This window comes from Salmo salar, chromosome 15 (genome assembly GCF_965601325.2).
Source record: "Salmo salar chromosome 15, fSalSal1, whole genome shotgun sequence".
Taxonomy (NCBI): domain Eukaryota; kingdom Metazoa; phylum Chordata; class Actinopteri; order Salmoniformes; family Salmonidae; genus Salmo; species Salmo salar.
Window position 1 is genome coordinate 47738590 of NC_138305.1, and position 24154 is coordinate 47762743.

At 42.8% G+C, this 24154-nt stretch overlaps 2 protein-coding genes across 3 annotated transcripts; one reads left to right on the plus strand and one right to left on the minus strand.

Annotated features, from left to right (window-relative positions):
- Positions 1-6424: 6424 nt before the first annotated feature.
- On the plus strand, positions 6425-9380 carry LOC106571483 (large ribosomal subunit protein mL66). Its single transcript, XM_014144646.3, has 6 exons — positions 6425-6823; positions 7745-7776; positions 8056-8160; positions 8377-8500; positions 8585-8657; positions 8836-9380. Exons 1-6 carry the CDS (start codon positions 6670-6672, stop codon positions 8978-8980), a joined length of 633 nt encoding a protein of 210 aa, XP_014000121.2. The 5' UTR covers positions 6425-6669; the 3' UTR covers positions 8981-9380.
- Positions 9381-9600: 220 nt separating this feature from the next.
- Positions 9601-20036, minus strand: LOC106571532 (radial spoke head protein 9 homolog). 2 transcript variants are annotated; one of them, XM_082961840.1, is made up of 4 exons: positions 18504-20036; positions 18128-18290; positions 17837-17935; positions 9601-17509 (listed from the first exon to the last, which is right to left on the minus strand). In XM_082961840.1, the coding sequence occupies exons 2-4, from the start codon at positions 18203-18205 to the stop codon at positions 17444-17446; spliced, it is 243 nt and encodes an 80-aa protein (XP_082817966.1). In that variant the 5' UTR covers positions 18206-18290; positions 18504-20036; the 3' UTR covers positions 9601-17443. The 2 variants fall into 2 exon arrangements, with proteins under 2 accessions (XP_082817966.1, XP_082817967.1); XM_082961841.1 differs by having other exon boundaries at positions 18128-20036.
- Positions 20037-24154: the final 4118 nt, after the last annotated feature.

Below are 24154 nucleotides of genomic sequence, written 5' to 3' on the forward strand. Positions count from 1 at the left end.
TGTGCCAGTTTTTCCCTAGCCTGACGCTGCTTTTCTCTCTGCTACAGTTCAGTCTGCTCTGACTCTGGTCCCTTTCTCCAGTCCCTCGTCTCATCAGTCCTGCTTCCCTGCCCTGGACCCCCGCTCTACTGCTTCCTTGGATTCCACTCCGGACCTGGTTACCCTGCCCCTACTCCCTTGCCCCAGCCTCAGTTCCTGGTTCCCTGCTACCCGCCTGAGCTTCCCCTGGCCTGCACCCCATCTCCCCCCTGCTTTTCAATAAATACCTTAGTTACCTTATCCCTGTCTCCTCGTCTGAGTCTGCACTTGGGTTCACCAGCTCCGCCTCGCCTAACAGCACTATGGTTGTCTTCCATAATCTTTACCATGGGCAGCAAATGTAGCCTGGTGCTTTTGTAACAGTGCTTGCAGTTTCATTCTCTGTTAAGGGGAAATGTCTACACCTGTCAGGTCAACTAGTATAGGCTGTTCTGTAGTCGGTTGTTGTATAGGCTGTCTGTAGTTGGTTGTTATACATGTGTTAAACTGTCTTGCAAAGCCTGTTCCCCCACCCTGGATATACTCACATCATTCTCCTGTATGACGTCTGCAGGGTTCACTATGAATTCCATGGCAAGTTTTTGGTGTCGACGTAGGGCAGTCTCCGATGTTCCTCAGTCGGATAGGCAGCCTTCCCTTCTGGACTCTGAACACAGCTTGGGTGATGAGCAACTCATTCTCAAAGATTGGCTCCACTAGACACTGGTAGTCCTTGTCCTCCTCTCCCGCTCTGGTCCGACCCCACACCAGGATTTCACTTTTGACCTGGAGTCTTCAGAGGATAGCAATTAATGGTACGTACATACCCTGTAATCCCATTGGTGGCTGCAAACTTTGGTGCACACCTTCATGGCCTTTACCACACCTGCTGCTAGAAGTGTCCACTAGAAAGGCAAGGCACAGTCAAATTGTCTTTTGTCAAGGTGTCCCAGCAGTTTTCTATTATGTTTGTTCCGACTAGGCCATCTGCATTGGCCAAACAATGGTCTTGGACAACCACAATACCACAGTCAGGAACGAGAACATCACCCATTTTCACATCCAACAGTACATACCACAAATATGGAATGTTCAATCCATTTGATGCTTTTAGGGATAACCATGCTGAGTGGTCTTCCAGTAGTGTGCCCAGTAGTGTGCCCTGCTGGCCAAAGTGTTTCTGGAAAAAACGCCATTGTAACTTGTGATCCTGTGTCCATTAGACAACAGATAGGTAGCCCTTTATAGGTCGACTGGGGAAAAAAACTACAAAGTATGTCTTTAAACTGTAACTGATCAATGCACTATCATACAAATGACTGATTGGCTGAGAGAAATTGATGATAAAAAGATTGTGGGGGCTGTTATGTTAGACTTCAGTGCGGCTTTTGACATTATCGATCATAGTCCGCTGCTGGAAAAACGTACACCACCTGCTATAATGTGGATAAAGATTTACCTGTCTAACAGAACACAGAGGATGTTTTTTTAACAGAAGCCTCTCCAACATAATCCAGGTAGAATCAGGAATTCCCCAGGGCAGCTGTCTAGGCCCCTTACTTTTTTCAATCTTTACTAACGACATACCTTGAGTAAAGCCAGTGTGTTTATGTATGCGGATGACTCAACACTATACATGTCAGCTACTACAGCGACTGAAATGACTGCAACAATTAACAAAGTGCTGTTAGTTTCAGAATGGGTGTCAAGATCGTTGACTGCGTGGCCATGCACGCCTCCAACTCAATCATCAACTTTGCAGACAACACAACAGTAGTAGGCCTGATTGCCAACAATGATGAGACAGGGAGGAGGATAGGGCCCTGGCGGAGTGGTGCCAGGAAAATAACCTCTCCCTCAATGTCAACAAAACGAAGGAGCTGATCGTGGACTTCAGGAAACAGCGGAGGGAGCGCACCCCTATCCACATTGACGGGACGGTAGTGGAGAAGGTGGAAAGCTTCAAGTTCCTCGGCATACACATCACCGACAATCTGAAATGGTCCACCCACACAAACAGTGTGGTGAAGAAAGCACTTGGCTGTATAACTTTTTGAGGATCTTGGGACCCATGCCAAATATTTTCAGTCTCCTGAGGAGGAAAGATGTTATCGTGGCCTCTTCACAACTTTCTTGGTGTGTTTGGACCATGATAGTTTGTTGGTGATGTGGAAACCAAGGAACTTGAAACTCTCGACCCGCTCCACTACAGCCCCATCGATGTGAATGGGGGAGTGTTCGGCCCTCCTTTTCCTGTAGTCCACGATCAGGTCCTATGTCTCCCTCACATTGAGAGAGAGGTTTTTGTCCTGGCACCACACTGCCAGGTCTCTGACCTTCTCCCTATAGGCTGTCTCATCATTGTCGGTGATCAGGCCTACCACCGTTGTATCGTTAGCAAACTTAATGATGGTGTTGGAGTCATGGGTGAACAGGGAGTACAAGAGGGGACTAAGCACGCACCCCCGAGAGGGTCACCCGTGTTGAGGATCAGCGTGGCAGATGTGTTGTTGCCTACCCTTACTACCAGGGGGCGGCCCATGAGGAAGTCCAAGATCCAGTTGCAGAGGGAGGTGTTTAATCCCAGGGTCTTTAGCTTAGTAACGAGCTTTGTGGGCACAATGGTGTTGAACACTGAGCTGTAGTCAATGAACATCATTCTCACATAGGTGTTCCTTTTGTCCAGCTGGGAAAGGGCAGTGTGGAGTGCGTTTGAGATTGCGTCATCTGTGGATCTGTTGGGGCGGTATGCGAATTAGAGTGGGTCTAGGGTTTCTGGGATGTTGTTGATGTGAGCCTTTCAAAGCCCTTCATGGCTACCGACATGAGTGTTACGGGCGGTAGTCATTTAGGCAGGTTACCTTCGCTTTCTTGGGCACAGGGACTATGGTGGTCTGCTTGAAACATGTCGGTGTTACAGGCTCGGTCAGGAAGAGGTTGAAAATGTCAGTGAAGACACTTGCCAGTTGGTCCGCGCATGCTCTGAGTACACGTCCTGGTAATCCATCTGGACATGCAGCCTTGTGAATGTCCACCTGTTTAAAGGTCTTGCTCACATCGGCTACTGAAAGCGTGATTACACAGTCATCCTGAACAGCTGGTTCTCTCATGCATGCTTCAATGTTGCTTGTCTCGAAGCGAGCATGAAAGGCATTTAACCCGTCTGGTAGGCTCGCGTCACTGGGCAGCTCGCGGCTGGGGTTTTCTTTTGTAGTCCGTAATAGTTTGAAAGCCCTGCCACATCCGACGAGCATCAGAGCTGGTGTAGTAGGATTCAATCTTAGTCGTGTATTGAGGCTTTGCCTTTGATCTTCTGAAGGCATAGCGGGATTTCTTATAAAAGTCCGTATTACTGTCCAGCTCTTTGAAAGCAGCAGCTCTAGCCTTTAGCTCTGTGCGGGTGTTGCCGGTAATGATTGGCTTCTGGTTGGGATATATACAGTTGAAGTCGGAAGTTAACATACACTTAGGTTGGAGTCATTAAAACTCATTTTTCAACCACTCCACAAATTGCTTGTTAACAAACAATAGTTTAGGCAAGTTGGATAGGACATCTACTTTGTGCATGACACAAGTAATTGTTCTAACAATTGTTTACAGACAGATTATTTCACTTACAATTCACTGTATCACAATTCCAGTGGGTCAGAAGTTTACATAAACTAAGTTGACCATGCCTTTAAACAGCTTGGAAAATTCCAGAAAATTATGTCATGGCTTTAGAAGCTTCTGATACGCTAATTGACCCTATTTGAGTCAATTGGAGATGTACATGTGGATGTATTTCAAGGCCTACCTTCAAACTCAGTGCCTCTTTGCTTGACATCATTGGAAAATCAAAAGAAATCAGCCAAGACCTTGTTGACCTCCACAGGTCTGGTTCATCCTTGGGAGCAATTTTCAAACACTTGAAGGTACCACAAACAATAGTACACAAGTATAAACACCATGGGACCACGCAGCCGTCATACCGTTCAGGAAGGAGACGCATTCTGTCTCCTAGAGATGAACGTACTTTGGTGCGAAAAGTGCAAATCAATCCCAGAACAACAGCAAAGGACCTGGTGAAGGACCTGGTGAAGATGCTGGAGGAAACAGCTACAAAAGTATCTAAATCCACAGTAAAACGAGTCCTATATTGACATAACCTGAAAGGCCACTCAGCAAGGAAAAAGCCACTGCTCCAAAACTGCCATAAAAAAGCCAGACTATGGTTTACAGCTGCACATGGGGACAAAGATCGTACTTTTTGGAGAAATGTCTTCTGGTCTGATGAAACTAAAATAGAACTGTTTGGCCATAATGACCATTATGTTTGGAGGAAAAAGGGGGAGGCTTGCAAGCTGAAGAACACCATCCCAACCGTGAAGCACGTAGGTGGCAGCATCATGTTGTGGGGGTGCTTTGCTGCAGGAAGGACTGGTGCACTTCACAAAATAGATGGCATCATGAGGCAGTAAAATTATGTGGATATATTGAAGCAACATCTCAAGACATCAGTCAGGAAGTTAAAGCTTGGTCGCAATGGGTCTTCCAAACGGACAATGACCCCAAGCATACTTCCAAAGTTATGGCAAAATGGCTTAAGGACAACAAAGTCAAGGTATTGGAGTGGCCATCACTAATCCCTCAAAATTTGTTGGTAGAACAGAAAAAGCGTGTGCGAGCAAGGAGGCCTACAAACCTGACTCAGTTACACCAGCCCTGTCAGGAGACCAGCTCTGTCATGGGCAAAAAGACACCCAACTTATTGTGGGAAGCTTGTGGAAGGCTACCTGAAACATTTGACCCAAGTTTAAATTGTTTAAGGCAATGCTAACAAATACTAATTGAGTGTATGTAAACTTCTGACTCACTGGGAATGTGTTGAAAGAAATAAAAGCTGAAATAAATCATTCTCTCTACTATTATTCTGACATTTCACATTCTGAAAATAAAGTGGGGATCCTAACTGACCTAAGACAGGGAATTTTTACTAGGATTAAATGTCAGGAATTGTGAAAAACTGAGTTTAAATGTATTTGGCTAAGGTGTATGTAAACATCCGACTTCAAATGTACGTACGGTCACTGTGGGGATGATGTTGTCAATGCACTTATTGATGAAGCCGGTGACTGAGGTGGTATACTCATCAATGCCATTGGATGAATAACGGAACATATTCCAGTCTGTGCTAGCAAAACAGTTCTATAGCGTAGCATCGTCATCTGACCACTTCCGTATTGAGCTTGTCACTGGTACTTCCTGCTTTAGTTTTCGCTTGTTAGCAGGAATCAGGAGATAGAATTATGGTCAGATTTCCCAAATGGAGGGCGAGGGAGAGCTTTGTACGCGTCTCTGTGTGTGGAGTAAAGGTGGTCTAGAGTTTTTTTTCGTCTGGTTACACATGTGACATACTGGTAGAAATGAGGTAAAACGGATTTAAGTTTGCCTGCACTAGGAGTGCCGCTTCTGGATGAGCATTTTCTTGTATGCTTATGGCCTTATACAGCTCGTTGAGTGTGGTCTTAGTGCCAGTGTCAGTTTGTGGTGGTGGATGGCTACAAAAAATATGGATAAACTCTCTTGGTAGATAGTGTGGTCTACAGCTTATCATGAGAGGCAAGCAATACCTCGAGACTACCTTAATATTAGACATCGCACACCAGCTGTTATTGACAAATAGACACACACCACCACCCCTCGTCTTACCGGACATAAGTGTTCTGTCCTGCCGATGCACGGAAAACCCAGCCAACTGTATATTATCTGTGTCGTTGTTCAGCCATGATTCGGTGAAACATAAGATATTACAGTTTATAATGTCCTGTTGGTAGGATAGTCTCGAACTGAGCTCGTCCAATGTATTCTCTAGTGATTGATAGAACAGATGGTAGAGGCGGGTTACCCACTCGCCGACGTGGATTTGGGCTTTGTCTGGGAGCAACATTATATCCTTCGCGTCAGACTAATTAAAGAAAAAAAAAAATAGTCCAGTTCGAGGTGAGTAATTGCTGTTCTGATACCCGGATGCTGTTTTGGGTCATAAGAGACGGTAGCATCAAGATTATGTACAAATTAAGTTACAAACAATGTGAAAAAACACACAAAATAGCACAATTGGTTAAGAGCCCATAAAACAACAGCCATCATATCCTGTGCCATTCTTAGATATTTGGGACAAATCATTCACTAAACCCTGAACCTCAACTACATCTTGTAATGAATAATGTGGAAATTGAGCAAGTTGAGGTGACTAAACTGCATTGGAGTAAGCCTGGATTTTAAACTTTTATTTTTTACCACTTTTTTCTCCCAAATTTTGTGATATCCAATTGGTAGTTACAGTCTAGTCCCATCGCTGCAACTCCAGTGCGGACTTGGGAGAAGCGAAGGTCGGGAACCAAGCGTCCTCCGAAACACAACCCCGCACTGCTTCTTGACACACTGCACTCTTAACCCGGAAGCCAACCGCACCAATGTGTCGGAGGAAACACTCTACATCTGGTGACCAAACTCCATGGGACCAACACTTTACATGTTGCGTTTATATTTTTGTTCAGTTATAAAGTTGGGAACTTTTTGTTTTCATCCCGCACAGTACAACTTTTTGGGTGTAGGCTGCCAATACATCTCAGAGAAGAAGCAGGAAGAGAAGGTCACAATTCCAAGATGGCAGCGCGCTGTGTGCTGAGGTCTATTTGGACCTCTCTATCTGGTGTTAAATGTGTGGCCAGCAGCAGCAATATGAGTGCCTTTCAGAGTATAACCAATTGCCCTCAACTCTCGGTTTTTGGAATTATTCAAAGTAGAGGAATTCGACAAGGTGAGGTTCTCCTTGAATCCTGGTGTAGCCATATGACAGCTCGCGCTGCTAGCAGTAGCGCATTCATTCAGTAAGCTTTGCCCTTCGATAAGGATTATTTTAGGCGTTAAATATAGTTGTGGTAGTTGATTATACGAATAAAATCATTTGAACGACCATGTTGTAGTTGAATTTCTTTTTTTTAAACTCACTAGAAGCACAAGCTAAACTAGCTTGCCGGTGTTGTGCCGAAAATCCTCCCCTTCGCGTGAACGCGCACACACGCGATTCTTCATTGTTGCGACTTGCTAGTTGAGATTTCTGCTCTTCACTCCGTTGTCAGTTTAGCTTCAGGATTTCGGCAGGCAAGAAAATGGCCTTGCCGAAACCCCACACCCCCTTTCTATTTTCCTTAGTTTTGTGGCTAGAGTCAAATACTTTCTGTGGCACACAGTCAAAACTTTCTATAGAACAATCTTCATGTCAGGATAGGCAACCGAAATGAATCATTCGTGTGTGTGTTATATTAAACAGGGAGTAAAATGTAGGCAAGCAATAAACATTCAGAACAACTACTAGTCGAATAAGACATGGGAGAGATGACGTATTTTGGCAAAGAGATTTATTTAGACTAATACACTTGAAACATAGCCAAACCGAAAACTGCAGACATAACTCCGCCGCGATCAAACCGCCATTCTAAAATGAAACGGAGCCTAACGTGATAATTGACAGCTGCCTTGAAGGATAGAAATAAAAGATGCTTTCTGCTACTAAGATCAGTGAAATGTAGCCTAAACTGACAACGGAGTGAAGAACTTGCAATGAATAATTGATGTGTGCGCGTTCACGTGGAAGGGAGGAGGAAGAGATTTTCGGCACACCTGTTATGAAACGGTGGCATGGAATTGTACTAACTGTGACTGCCTGTTTTGTTTACAGTCGTGGAAAAGAAAGAAGGCAAAACAACAATAGTAAGTGACAAGCTTGCTAACCTGTTGGTTCTTCACTGCACACTACTCATTTTGTGGTTTCTGTGGTGATGTGTTGCGTTTATCTCTAGCTATGTCGATGGATTGCGTTTAACTTAATAGTACTAGTCAGTATGGTATCCACACATTTCAAGATATTTAAGACAATCTCTATACCATGTTAGCAATGAACACTTATCTAGCTAGTAAATGTCTACAGTAGATTGGAAGTATTTGTGCAGTGCTTATTTAGTTATTGACTGTCATTGCATTCTTTCTCAGATTGAGGGGTTAACACAGGATACTCCAGCTGGACCACAGCCACCCAACCCCACAGCCCAGTGCCCCATCTACCGATGGAACCTGCAGAACAAATACAACTACACGGTAAGTGTTTTCACTGACACCTGACTGAATACTTAGCTACTGCCTCGCAGAAATAACACGGTGACCATGATCAGTGCTGGTCCACACACTCACATCTCCTATGTGTCTCATGCATTTTATATCAGTATGTGTGCCTGTGTATCTGTGTCTATCAGTATGTGTGCCAGTTCTGTGAGCTCAGACCTACAGTAATTCCCTGTGTTTTGTCTTTGTCAGGATGTCCTGTTGCTCAGTCAGTTCATCAGGTCTGATGGAGGAATGCTGCCTCGTAGAGTCACTGGTCTCTGTGCCCAAGAACACCGCAAGATCGCCATCTGTGTGCAAATGGCGCACAGAGCAGGTACAATACTATGTGTATCAGCTCTGGATACTCAACTATTGTGACGTGCATTTTCTTCAAGATGGTAAACGTACTCTATTCCAGGTCTTCTCCCAGATCACAAACCATCTCTCCCAGAGGGACATGTACCAAAGAAGCCCAAGCCCCAGCTCAACAGGTAACTAGTGCGTGTGTGTTTGAGTCCTGCAGTGTCTCAGAATGTACCTTCTCACACCTGTATTGTTTCTTGTTAGACCTCTCATAACATTACCTTTAACATTAACACTTGTGTGTCGTCTTTCGCTAAACTTCTGTTGTCTCTAGCCAACTCACACCTGTACCGTTTCATCACACAGATACCTGACTCGCTGGTCCATTGATTCGGTGAAGCCCATCTATAGGGCAGGGCTGAAGTGGTGTAAAAATCGTATCTCTGTCGGCCACCCAGCTCTCAGAAACAACGTACAATATGGCAAGAAAATCCTCTACCTGAAACATTGACGACATGGGGGCATGTCAACCCACAGCAGTAGGAGTCGGTGTGGGCGGGACATAGATGGGGTGCAGCAATTCTATCGGATGTCTATCCCCATGGAACTCCTGCCTCATTTGGGACTTGTCCATTGACTTTTGAAAACTAGCCTTTCTGAACAGCTGAGGGAGCATCTGTATTTGTACAACCTATTTAGTGGCCGTTACCCATTGGAACAAGTCATTCGGAGCAATACCCAGAAACAACACCCATTCTGTCATTCGGCCTTTGAAGATGCTCTGGAAAAACTCAATTTATCGCAAGAGCAATTGGGCCAGTGGAACAACTGTTTCAATGTAGGTGGTATGTTGACATTGTGTACTTCAAGACAGATGTGCAAATAAAATAGATCTGCTTACTCTCCCTCCACTAGCTGTATACTGTGTGTGTGATTGTATGAGTAAGCATTTACTGGGCCTATTAGCAGAAGTAGCCAAGTGCATGTGGAAGTATATCAAACGGAATTATTTTTGTTTCTGTTTATTTACGTTAAATAACAGGAAAGAAACATCTCTTGCATAAATATAACTCAGTTTTGGCTGCTTTCAGTGTGGGTGGGGATAAAACACTGCTTTTCTCAGATGAGTGGTTGTTTTTTTTCTTTTTTTCTCTTCAGTATCTCACTGGCTCTTTTAAAACATGAAGGGCAGGTCCAGGTTCTTTGAGACTGCCGCCCATGTAGATGTAGCCGTGCTGGGGTGTCATGGGTTCTTTAAAGGTGGTCAGGCCCAGCCACAGCATGCTGCTGATCACACACAGTACTGCTGCGCTCAAACTGCTAGCTCCACAACCCTACACAGTCTTTATAACCCCCATCTGCTGCTCCTCAAATGACCCTTCATAAATCGAGACCATGTACAAGTCTCACATTACTGATTCCACTATTCCCAATGGGGGGAATTCAGTCCCAAGATACACAGGTATAAATGGAACTTATTCCTTTTTCACACTTTTCTCACTGCGCATTCTGACCTTGAACTTAAGCATGAGGAAACCGGTGCCAGCCAGCTATTTGTTTGGGGTGGAGATCACAGAAATGGAGGTGTGGCAGAGGTCTGTCTACAGATATACCTATTCTGACCTTAACTTAATTCTACCATCTTTACATGCGAAGAAATCATAAGGTCAAGTGAACCTGTCTGTTCCAAGTGGAAAAACCTCTTTCTCTTTTCAGATATAAATAACAGCCTTCTCCATGCACTGTAATTTATACATTGATAAGAGCTAGGTAAATGAGCAATCCATTTGGATAAAACCATTGTAAATACAGTGCCTTCAGAAAGTATTCACGCCCCGTTTTCCACATTTTGTGTTAGTCTGAATTTTACATTTATATTTTGTGTCACTGGCCTACACACAATACCCCATAATGTCAAAGTGGAGTTAAAAATGTTTTGAAATTAATAAAAATGAAAAGTTTAAATGTCTTGAGTCAATAAGTATTCAATCCTTTGTTATGGCAAGCCTAAATAAGTTCAGGAGTAAAGATGTGCTTAACAAGTCAAATAAGTTGCATGGACTCACTGTGTGCAATAGTCTTAACATTTTTTTAAGGACTACCTTATCTCTGTACCCCACACATACAATTATCTGTAAGGTCCCTCAGTTGAGCAGTGCTGTATCATCCATCCGTGATTGGGAGTCCCATTGGGCGGCGCACAATTGGACCAGCGTCGTCCGGGTCCGGGGTAGGCCGTCATTGTAAAGAAGAAGTTGTTCTTAACGGACTTGCCTAGTTAAAGGTTCAATTTTAATTTATTTTTTAAAAAGCTGTGACTTTCAAACAGACTCAATCAGAAAACCAGGGAGGTTTTCCAATGCCTCGTAAAGAAGTGTTAGTGGTAGATGTGTAAAAAAAAAAAAAAAGACATTGAATATCCATTTGAGTATGGTGAAGTTATTACACTTTGGATGGTGTATCAATACACCCAGTCACTACAAAGATAAAGGCGCCCTTCCTAACTCAGTTGTTGGAGAGGAAGGAAACCGCTCAGGGATTTCACCATGAAGCCAATGGTGACTTTAAAAGACTTACAGAGTGTAATGGCTGTGATAGGAGAAACCTGAGGATGGATCAACAACATTGTACTTACTCCACAATACTAACCTAAATTACAGAGTAAAAATAAGGCAGCCTGTACATAATGAAAATACTCCAAAACATGCATCCTGCTTGCAATAAGGCACTAAAGTAAAACTGCAAAAAATGTGGCAAAGAAATTAACTTTATGTCCTGAATACGAAGGACTCTATTTTAACAAACCTAATGCAATGGTAAGTCTAAGAAGCACAGGCAGTTGCGCCATACTGTAGGTTCAGAGGTGTGTCAGAAATATTAGAGCTATTTTCACTATCACAATTATCGGTGCACTTGCTGTTGTTGGCACAAAAGGGCTGGGTTTTGATGAATAAACAAGTTGTGGCTGGGTCGAGGCTTGGCCCATCACTTGTCAATCAGAACGTGCTCCATGGCAAAATATGTGATTGCTTCAAGTTGTCCACATTGTTCTAAGTAATTGCAGGGCTTCAATAGCATTCACTCTGATATAGGGGCACGTCCAACTGTAAATTGGATTATGGCTGAGCATGGATTCATTATTAATAAGGCCTAAAAAGAGATTTGAATTAAATTCTTAACACTCACTGTTATACTGCTCCCAAATAGGCCTGTTTTACGAACATAACCGGAACCATCTTACAAATCACATCGCATTCACATATCTCCAGAAGTTGGCAGTGCAAGCGCGCCACACATTGCTTTTCAACCAGCCTTCGTTATGGGAGGGCTTGGGTTTTGAACAAATGAAACAGAAAACAAGCAATTATTACAGGTTACAGGTAACTTCTAAATATGAGGTTCAGGGGTTTTCACCAAGGTTCTCATCTCTCGTTTAATGATGGGCATGGACACGTAGCCTACATCATGGAAGGGGTTTTACACACGTCCAAAACAGGACCTGCATGGCTAAAATAATGTGGGCCCGCCTACAATTCATAGATAAAAAGGGAATGTCAGCTCACTGTTTTACTCCGCTCAAACTTTATATTTTAATAAAGCGTTGGTGATTAAGATTCATTTCCAAGCGGAGGAGCCAAAGCCTTTGTTGACTGTCTTGACTATGCGATTGCATTGGGCAGGACAAGAAAAATCCTTCATTAAGAGGAGGGGAGGCTATGCTTGGTTTTTAACCTACATACGAAGTACACAGGCACCAAAAGCACATTAGGCTTCTCTTGGATAGGCTGTTTCCACTGTCAAAATTCATGCCATAACCAACTGCGTTACCGATAAAACCAGCTTCTGGTTGGTCTTAAATATACTGATTAGCGCTGGCTGAAATCAGCACTTTGGATCATGTTTTTAAGGCACACCACAAATATTTCCACCCCTCCCATCTGAGCGCAAGCAAGCTGATATAAGACAGGTAAATTGCCAAACCTGGCGTTAGGGCTTGAAAATGCCGGTGCTCCAGTTTTTGCATGATGAAATTGCAAACTAACGTGCGTTTGACACTAGCACCACCTTAACGCTAGCCAGAAATGGAGCCCAAAGCGTTATGTTTGGGGCAAATCAAACAACAGATCACTGAGTTTATAAGGGTAAAATGAATCGGAATAGAGCTAATCACGGGAAAATCCTAGAGGAAAACCTGGTTCAGTTTGCTTTCCAACAGACACTGGGAGACAAATTCACCTTTCAGCAAGACAGTAACCTAAAACATAAGGCCAAATATACATTGGAGTTGCTTACCAAGATGACATTGAATTTTCCTGAGTGGTCTAGTTACAGTTTTAACTGAAATCGTCTTGAAAATCTATGGCGAGACTTGAAAATGGCTGTCTTAGCAATGATCAACAACCAACTTGACAGGGCTTGAAGAATAAAAAAATTAAATAATGTGCAAATATTGTACAATCCAGGTGTGCCAAGCTCTTAGAGACTTACCCAGAAAGTTTCACAGCTGTAATATGACAAAGTTGATTCGAACATGTATTGACTCAGGGGAGTAAATACTAATGTTAATTAGTTATTTCTGTACTTCATTCTCAATAAATTTGCAAACATTTCTAAAAACATGTTTTATTTTGTCATTATGGGGTATTGTGTGTAGATGGATGTGAGAAAAAAACAGATTAAATATATTTTGAATTCAGGTTCTAACATTACAAAATGTGGAATAAGTCAAGGGGTATGAATACTTTCTGAAGGCACTAAATAGGCTTCATTACTGTTGTTTTAGATCTATTTTACCTTATGATCGCTGGAGAAGAACGGGAAACCATATGGCATGAATCTGAAAGGCATATCATAACATGACAGGTATTTATGCCCCTTTACCACAGTGAAGTATGAAATGCGGTGTCATTATACCAAATTGTAATTGTATGGCCTACTTGCAAGGATCCAATTTGGAGATGCAAACCAAATGGGATGACAAGGCAGACTGACACCAAATGTAACCTTTGTGCTCTCTAGATTTTTTAAATCATATGCCCTGACTGTTATTGTTTCCTTCAATTTGTAGGGTATATGTTCAATATTATTAGCCATTATCGGTAGCAACCGTAAGTAATAAGCATGTACAATATATTTAACTACCAATTTAGTGTTTGTTCCCTTCAATTGGTAATGGTGCTGTGGGATTATTTAAGATACTCTTTGAAGATGGGCAGGGACTCTGCTGTCCTAGCTTCAGGGGGAAGCTGATTCCACCATTGGGGTGCCAGGACAGCGAAGAGCTTGGACTGGGCTGAGCAGGTGCTGCCCTCCCGTAAGGGTGGAGGGCCAAGAGACCAGGGGTGGCAGAACGGAGTACTCAGGTTGGGGTGTAGGATTTGAGCATAGCCTGAAGGTAGGGAGGGGCAGTTTCTCTTGCTGCTCTGTAGGCAAGTACCATGGTCTTGTAGTGGATGTGAGCATCGACTGGAAGCCAGTGGAGTGTGCGGAGGAGCGGGGTGACATGGGAGAACTTGGGAAGGTTGAACACTATGTGGGCTGCAGCGTTTTGGATAAATTACAGGAGCTCCCCACACAAGCGGGGAGCCTAGCCAACAGTGAGCTGCAGTAGTCCAGACGGGAGATCACAACTGCCTGGATTAGGACCTGTGCCGCTTCCTGTGTGAGGTATGGTCGTACTCTACAGATGTTGTAATGTAAAGCATGAACCTGCTCTGTGCCAGAGCTATCTATGAACAGCTATTCCAGTAAATTTGGTCTGTTGTTCTGTTGATAATATACTTATCACGTATTGCAGTTCCATGACCAAAATAAACTCTCCAGCCAGGTTGATGTGATTTCATCAGAGTTCAGTTTGAGTGAAGGGCCAAAAATTCTTATTTATTACAACTTTTTTCAGAGAAACCGCTCTGCGATGGTGTCTACTTTCCACTGAAACTCACATAGGTGGTTTCAAACTCAGCGTGTGGATGTCCCATACTCGAGGCATAGGGAGGAACCTAGTAGGAGGGACAGGCATGGCAGGTGTATTAGCATAAATGAGGAGTCGATTACAGCAACTTACCACATACTTCCAGGCAAGTCTAGAGGATCTCTTTGGTGAGAGGGGGAGCTTTACTCAGGGATCCCAGAGGAAAGCACCTGTCATTGGGTGGAGATCTACCACGTTGTCCCTAGAGACTGTCATTAGTCTGGGTCTCTCAATCTCCCATTCAGCAAACCTGGAGGTCTGGCCAATAACGAGTTCTCAGTGAGAGTGATGCTGTCACGTGGCACAGATGTCAGTTCAATGTCTAGTTTTCTTTTACATTTGGTTGAGTTGTCAATTAACATGAATTCAACGTGAAACCCCCCCCCCCAAAAAAATGACCATGTCATTGGATTTAGGTTAAAAGTTGATTGAAAAACTACGAAATGCCTTTATGTTGATTACTTTTTGCAGATTTCCACGTTGATTTAATGTCGTCACATAGATTTTTTGGGGTTGAAATGATGTGGTAACAACGTTGATTAAACCAGTTTTTTCCCGGTAGGGTGTAATGAACAGTAAGCTGATTTGGAAAAGCTATACACACATGCAGTGGCGACCCGTCATACAGGGCAGGTGGGACAGATATATATATATATATTTTGTTGTTGTTGCCTGTTTTGCATGTTATTTTTGCATTAATATGTGTCACATGTCAGTTTGCAAACAATGTAAAAAAAGAAATAATAATAATAATAATTGAGTTAATAAAGCCACATACAAATATGGTCTATTTTTTTGCTTTCTTGAGTTAGGCACCTCCAAAATGCAGGTGTTTCAGCCTAGCTCAGTGCTTTCTGTGGTGGAGAGGTAGCCAGCGGAAAATTGGGAGCGTAGTGGTTGATAATGTTCTCTAGTTGCGCCGTGATTCGCTCAGTGTTCTATCACTCATGGGGACACTACGTCACCGCAAAATCTACGGGGAGAGCAAAACAATTCAAGCCCCTTGGGCGCTGCCATAGAGATACATTAGAAGTGCCCATCCCAGAAGGCTCAAGGTCATTGGCCACAGATAAAATTACTTCAAATCACGTTATATCTACTGTAGCTTTTATTGGACTGATCATGGCAACATCATACTTTCAAAATCTTAGCTAGCAGTCATCATCATGAATCAAGTTGACAATCTACTGGCAAATCCTTTTCAATCCTTGTCATTTGAAGAGAAATTATGAAGAGAAATTATAGATAAAACGAATCAGTGCTCATCGGCCATTGGACATAAACATTACACAACAGTGGTTTGGTTTGGAAGGAATCGGTGTCTAACTGCAAGCATTGCAAAGCAATCACTAGTCTGCTACTCAGTGGAGAAGATGTGTGGTCCAAGTCTGGGTTTAACGGTCTCTTTTCCAAGTTTAAAAGGATTAACATTCAACATTGGCCATGCTGTCAATCCAGCATGACTTCTGCTGCTTTCAAAACACCTGGAAACTCAGAACTGGGAAATCTCAGACTTCAATGAGTTCAAGAAAACTGGGAACTCGGACAAAAATGAGCTCCGTCTGGGAAAATACGTTTTGAACGGTCATTCAACTCGAAATTCCAAGTCAGGAACTCTGGCCTTTTTCTAGAGCTCCAACCTGAAGATCACTAATGTCATGACTCGACCTTGTTTTTTTAAAAGGCTGTAAATGAGGCTGAATTAACTATTTTGCTTCGAGACAAGGCTCCGCTGATAACCAGGTGTAACAGTGGTCAGGTGTTGGTACCGCTGTTGGGACAGCTTTCTGTAGGCCCTAACAGTTTGTGGGCACCGTTTGTCACTGTTATAGTCCAATTAATGTATTGTTTAGTGTTGTGTTGTGTAGTGGCTTTGCTGGCATGCAGATTTACATGCTAAAAGTATCACTGCACACAAACACACACACACACACACACACACACACATTCACACACCACAGAGATACTCATCCCTGTTAAATGAACAGCTGTGAGATGTTTTTGACACAGGGTCAGGACACACACACAGTATTATCTATCACTTGTCCATAGCAATCATTCTGTTGAGCATGCAACAAACACATTTTCATACATCCAGATATAGTGCTGTATTACATTTATCCATGGACCTCTGTTTTGGCTTCTGGTTGAATCATGTTGGCTTCCCTTGTGAAAAATATGGTGACTGTATATAATATTGTCTGAAATGTATAGTTCTAAAACTCAAGGCCAGACTAACAGTGGGTGGTAGGCCCAAGGCTTGGCCTGAAATTTTGCAATATAACTATCTAAAGGGAAAGGCTGTCAGCTTTCTTTCAATTCCATCCCAGATTGAGCACTGAAGACCAGTTTGAATACTACCCAGGGAATTACTTAACCATGTTCTAGAATCTATATTCCATCTGGTGAAGATCCACAATCAGCAGAGCAAGGCTACCATTGACCATTTTGCAGACTCATGAGTTTATCCATTCAGCCTTGCTCACGTCCTCGCTACTGACCCACAACTGGAACTGCTGTCAGCAGATAGGCCTACAGCTGTTTTATATGATGTGTTAGCCAAAACGGCCAGCTTTACAGAGCAGAACAATAAAATATGGAGTCAAGATACAGAAGAGGATGCCTGGATAGTTTCCTCACAGAAAGACTGGGCTCTCAACTGCCAACCCAAATCATTGTCAGCGCCAATAACAAGGCTAGTTTAGTATAATAGTGCATGGTCACCAGAGCATGTCCAACAGAAGTAACCTCATGTTCATATTAAATTTAGTCTCCCACAAAGACTCTTTGAAGGGCTTTTCAAGGAACTGGATCTATTTCTAAAGACAGACAATTTGTTGTAAGGAAAGTCAAACCTATTGTAACTGTTAGAATGGCCCTGGTAAAGAAGTGGTGTAGTGAGAGATTTGGCACTCTGTTACCTTTTGGGGATGTCCTAACTCAGAGAGTCCATGAAGTTGATGGAGGGGTCGAGGTCAGCCATCTCCAGGATGAATTTATTCTTCAGGTTTTGCGGCTCAGTGAAGTGCAGGAAGCACCTGAGTTTACCCGTCTCCGAGGAGGACAGACCTGCAGGATAGACAGAACACACACAAACTCACTCATTCCCTCACTCAGTCACTGACCGCATGATATGATTCTGTCCATGTATGAGAGTGAAAACACAGTACAACATATGTGTACACTACAGACGCACAATGTGCAGTGTGTAATATATGATGGTCTGGATTTTGGTTCCAACTTCCAACAGACTCGGAGCTAAAAACGACACAGCTGAGTCATCATCTCCAGGGAAAAACACACACAGCTGTGTTCCATCTCCCAACAGACTGGTAACAACCACACTCTCTACGTGGCGCCATCCATTTCATTAAATACTTTGAACAGTAGCTTTACCCTCTGCACCAGACCGTGGGGACTCTTAATGGAGGTGCCGCGCGAGACCACAATGGTGTGGACAGTGGTGGGCAGCCTCTTCTCCTCATTCACCTTGATCTGCAACCCAAACAACAACCATTACCAAACATCCTTCACAACATTCATTACTCATCCCTCTGCAATAATACCACACACAGTCACGACGGTCATCTGCATCAAGTCACTGCACATTCATCACTTATTAATAAGCAAAACACCATTAGCCTAGTTCAACATTCAAACAACATAATTTGTCACACTTCTCCTCACCATAACATCCTCCTCCATAGCCTCGTCCCCCTCCCCTTGTCTCTGTGTGCTCATACCTATGTGAGGGGTCTCCCACATAGCGACCTTTTGCTGCAGAAGAAACCTCCGCTAGCGTTGCCTCAGTGTGGCAGGGGGAAGACGGTGCCAGTCCACACAGTTGAAACTGGAGCGGGGAGAGGATACAAACACATGTGTACAACAGGGCACACAGAGAGAGAGTAGAGAGAGCGAGAAAGAGAGATAGAGAGCAAGAGAGAACATCTGAATAGGAGAAGGGATCACAACCCCAAAGCCACAAGAGTGACTTGCTAAAAGCAAGCTGGCTATAAATATTGTGGTGAAAGAGGTTCTAAACTATTTCCTTTGCACTCCTTACCTGAAAAGGCTATTTTTATGACTCATCTCATCATCTGAAACCCCTTGTGCAATGAAATAGTCACCCTGTATGCCCAGAATTTGTAGATATTTCCTCAGGTTGACCAGGGAAGTCTGCAGGGCAGCTTTTTGCTCACTGCTCAAAGTTAAACCGTTTCCAGAAACGAGGTCCAGAGAGTAGTATAACGTCTTGGTGTCCATTGCGTATCACTGTATCACTGAAAAGTAAATACTTTTATTTCTATAAAATAAAGAAGGCAAGGTGTTAGCAAGTTTACGTGGAGACAGCTGCTAAGGTGGTCCAGTTGCCAATGTAAACAAATCTCCTTTGTTACGTGTAGTCACAGCAACTGCTGGTTGCTCCCCCAAACGGAGGCCGCGTTCCAGGCCGTGTATAAAGCAGTCGCCATAGAGATCCTAATTCCTAACCCTTTAAAGTTCAACAATGGTCTGAAAATCGCAGCTGTTGTGGTCAGGGAGAAATCTAAACCAGTCCAATTGGAATGAATAGCAGGTGATTATTTCCAGATTTGACTTATTCAGAAAAATAAAAGTAAGGCATGTGATATGAGAAATTGTGTAATAGAATTATTGTCAACCTAAAACACTGTCATATAATTATAAATACAGTTTATACGGGTTTTATACCAATCTTCTGTATAAATAGCCTCTAAAATATATGTAAACAGGCCATAAATGTATACATTTTTGTTTCCTTGGAAAGCTGTGAGAGTTATTATATGATACCATATCAGTACTTGTTGCATTTAAAACGTATCTAAGTCCTATCATCAACTGATTTCAGACAGTATATGGCTGTGGATTGACTGTATTGTTTGAATGGAATGTTGGCATATTCTGACAGGAAACGCCACGTATTCGTTTAACCAGTTATTCGAAGACTACATGCAGTACATTAGTCTTGGCACTAGGCTCTGCTCCTTCAGGGGTAGCTCACTAACAGAGCATACATCATGTAAAATACAATAATAACAGGCAGAGAACAAGGTATACTATACCAATCCTCCTGACCGAACAAAGCAGAGCCCAAGCAGGTGGAGGCTGGGTTGGGTGGTGAAAAAGCAGAAAACAGACATGCATAGCGAGTAACGCATGTAACAGCTTGTCACCGAGACCACTAGCACATAGCTTGCGGATTGCAGCTATCAGTGTGTGCAAACCTGGTCAACTAATAGACTGACATACTAAGGTTGTGTGATGACTCTAATCGGTGCAATATCACCTGATGCTATCACTCAGGTTTCCTGTATAAACCTGCTGCACTTTATTTATTTAGAAAAAATAATTAAATGATTCCTCTTAAACTGTCTGGCTAGCTAGCGAACAAACAGTGCAGATAATCTTCAAATTCATTGTTTTACACAATATCTTATCACAGCACTGGCACCAAGGTTGACCAACTCCTTTACCAAAATGGCTGACCTTTTATACCATAATAAGAAGATACTTGTCCATTTTGTATTTTAAATCCTAATTTATGGCAGTCCTGCTGCACAAATTACGTAGTGACTGCACGGATCTGACTTTTCTGGACCTTTCTTCTCGGCAGCTAAAGGTCCTGAAGCTTCTGCACATGTGCAAGATTCTCTACTTTATGCTGTACCCAGTTCCACGAGTTCCAGCCCCCTCACTCATCCTCCTACCTTCCTACCTCCCTCGTCCCCCCAATTCAAGCTTGTGCCCTCTCAGTTTTAGTTTTTTGTCCCTATATAAAAATATTTTAAAAAATCAAATGATTGAGTGACAAGTTGGCGGCCCAAAAAAATCGATATCTCCGCTGCCCCGTGTCAGCACAATGGACAGAGCGCGCTGCGGTGTGTGTAGGGGGCTATGGAAAGCCACTGGGGCAGTTAGGTATTACTCCTTTTGGTTTCTATAAAAAGCGGGAAAAAACACTTCTCGTCTCTGTGGTGAAGTGAATAACGTGATATGAGTCCGCCTGTAATATTAGATTTTGATTTAAATGGGCAGGGTCAAGTTTACCAGTCGGGCTCTGGTGAGGAAGCAGTGCTGGAGGCCAAACTGTCCTGCTCCTCTGCTGTTCGTATAGGGGACGCTCTGCAGGAATGTCTGCCCTATGATGGGGTGTGTGAGGTTTTCATCCCGACATTGACTGACACTGAATTGATTATGACAGAGATTTTTGCCGGAGACTGGACAGGGGAGGGTATGCTCTGACCCTTTCCCCAGGCTCACTGACTCCCACATATTTGTGCGTGCTATTTGTTTCATTGTGCTAATTGTTTGTCAATGTTTATCAATGCCCAGTGAAATACATATTCATCAATGAAGTTACTGTTAATCACAAAATATCCCCCCATTAATTTAGAATGTTGGGTTCTGTAAATGTTGATAATTCATTTAATATAATATACATTCATAGCATTCTCATTCTCCAACTGGAAATGTTGTTTGATGAGCTCACAAACTACACATTACTTGTGATAAAGAACTTTTGGTTTATTTAATTGCCTTTACCAGTTTAGGCCTACTGTCAATTTCTACTGACAGCTTCTCATCCTCTCACCCCTGAGTCTGTCTGAGATCTCATGAAAGGAGGATTTGGGACCAGAAAGAGAGCAGAGAGGATGCGACAGAAAGGAGGAAGCGAAGTATGCTCACATGCCCCAATCACTTCCATTCAGTGTTAGCTTGTGGTAACTAAAGTTAGCTGAAGTTTCTATTGGCTACTTAAAGAGAACTGAACCATGGATTACAGTTTCTCCTGGCCCATAGACTACTTTCAGTGTGATGAACCATCTAATATCAAGTTGTAAAATAGTGAACTACTCCTTTAAGGCCCAGTAGGTAACCCTGTTCTCATAAATCCTGCTTTGTGTTCACTACCCATTCTGTCCTGGCTGGCTATTCCCATGCTTTCCGCCGGGGCACCAGAACCCTACCGTTTCCCAGGCTCTGTTCATTTAGCATAACTGCCTCGGGCCGGAATCAGATGCTACTGCCTCAGTGGAGACTGGAGACTACAGCCCCCTCACTCATCCTCCTACCTTCCTACCTCCCTCGTCCCCTCTCCCTCGTCCTCCCCATGGCCCTGACTGCAGCCAGAGAACACAAAGAGACCGAGTGGGGGGACTTTTCCTGTGTATACACACTCTCTCACAAACACATATACAAACATATACACAGGTGCAGCTCATGTTTACATTCTGCATACTCTACATGCACATGAGCATGTACTCGCACACTGTCATACTGAAACACACTAATGCTCAAACACTTTCAACATATGTCTCCCTATTACACCCACAGAAGGCTTTGGCACCCCCCACCCCCCTGATGTTGGAGTTGGTAGGCTGTGGTCCCACTCCTCTGGGAACCTCACCTCCCAGGCGACCAGCGTTGCCAAGGAACTAATCCTGAGAGACAAAAGGTGGGAACGGGGTGGAATACGATGCCTCCATAGCAGGGATCATCAACTAGATTAAGCTGCAGGCCGATTTTTGGTCACAGGGCTGTAACATAATTACAAATGATTTTTTTAGACTGCAATTTGACTGCCCAAACAGTTATAATATTTGACTAAAACATAATCATTTCAAACATTGCTTACATTTGTATACGATCACATATATCTATCTATTATGCGTGGGAATACTTTAGAACAGATTTCCAAAATTAAAATCACTTGAAGCTGATTTGTTGGTGTTTTTACAGTATTTTATGAACAACCATAAAAAAAAAACTCTCAGAAAACTTGGGGGGCAAAATAAAATCAGAGAGAAACCCTGCTCTATAGCATCTGATTGGTTGACATTGGAACACGCAATCGTCTGATTGGCTGGAACAAATTCACAGGGGCAGAGGTCAGATCCATCGATCATGGCGGTGACGTGGAGGAAGAGTGACTCCCCCATGGAACTCAAACATGATTTATACCAATGATGTGTTTAAACCCTGGATGAATGACGGGGGGCTGTATTAAAACCACCACACAGCCATCTTGGTACTCCGCCAGTGTAAATAAAGATTTTGGAAGCTATAGAAATGCATCTATTAATGCCTACATTCGTTTTTGACACATTTATTATATTACAGACACCTTAATGTATACTTTGAAATTATATTAAGTGAGATGAAAATTTAAATGAAAAATGATCAAATATATACAAATATTTTCCTTAAAGTATTTTTTTTGAGTACTTTTACTATCCACATACAACAACAAAAATACTTAAATACATGTAATTCTGTCTTTGAGATACTGTAGAATTCCATTAATTCCTTTGGAGGACTGCTCCTACTTTCGAGTGACAATATGGCCAAACAGTGGCTTCATAGCCTCTTAATGGCTAATACGTAGCATTGGCTATGCAGAGTTTATATACAGTACCAGTCCAAAGTTTGGACACACCTACTCATTCAAGGGTTTCTCTTTATTTTTTTACTATTTTCTACATTGTAGAATAATAGTAAAGACATGAATACTATGAAATAACACATATGGAATCATGTAGTAACCTGATGCAGCACTCTATCACTCTCCTTCTAGGTCCAATAGCCCTTACACAGCCTGGAGGTGTGTTGGGTCATTGTCCTTTTGAAAAACAAATGATAGTCACACTAAGCGCAAACCAGATGGGATGGTGTATCGCTGCAGAATGCTGTGGTAGCCATGCTGGTTATGTGTGCCTTGAATTCTAAATAAATCACTGACAGTGTCAGAACAAATTTCCACCACTCTAATGTCCATTGCTCGTGCAAATCTCTTCTTATTGATGTCCTTTAGTGGTGGTTTCTTTACAGCAATTCAACCATGAAGGCCTGTTGATGTTGAGATGTGTCTGTTACTTGAACTCTGTGAAGCATTTATTTGGGATGCAATTTCTGAGGCTGCAGTTAACTCTAATGAACTTATCCTCTGCAGCAGAGGTAACTCTGGGTCTTCCTTTCCTGTGGCGGTCCTCATGAGAGCCAGTTTCATCATAGCGCTTGATGGTTTATGCGACTGCACTTGAAGAAACGCTCAAAGTTCTTGAAATGTTCTGCATTGACTGACCTTCATGTCTTAAGGTAATGACGGACTGTCGTTTCTCTTTGCTTATTTGAGCTGTTCTTGCCATAATATGGACTTTTACCAAATAGGGCTATGTTCTGTATACCAGATGATACCTGGTATACCTTATCACAACACAACTGATTGACTCAAACTCATTAATTAAGAAGGGAATTCCACAAATGTACTTTTAACAAGGTATAGCTGTTAATTGAAATGCATTCCAGGTGAGAAGCTGGTTGAGATAATGCCAAGAGTGTGCAAAGCTGTCATCAAGGCAAAGGCTGGCTACTTTGAAGAACCTCAAATATAAAATAGATTCAGATTTGTTTAACACTTTTTGGGTTACTACATTATTCCATATGTATTATTTCATAGTTTTGATGTCTTTACTATTATTCTACAATGTAGAACATAGTGAAAATAAAGAAAAACCCTGGAATGAGTAGGTGTGTCCAGAATTTTGACTGGTACTGTACATAATTGGTTTACACCCATTCAACACATCACACAAACACACACACCACTCCTTCATCTTGCAATAGGCCGTGGGTAAGTTATTTGCACTGAGCTGAGAGTAGACAGAAAGATCAAGAAAAGAGAAAGAGGGAGGGAGA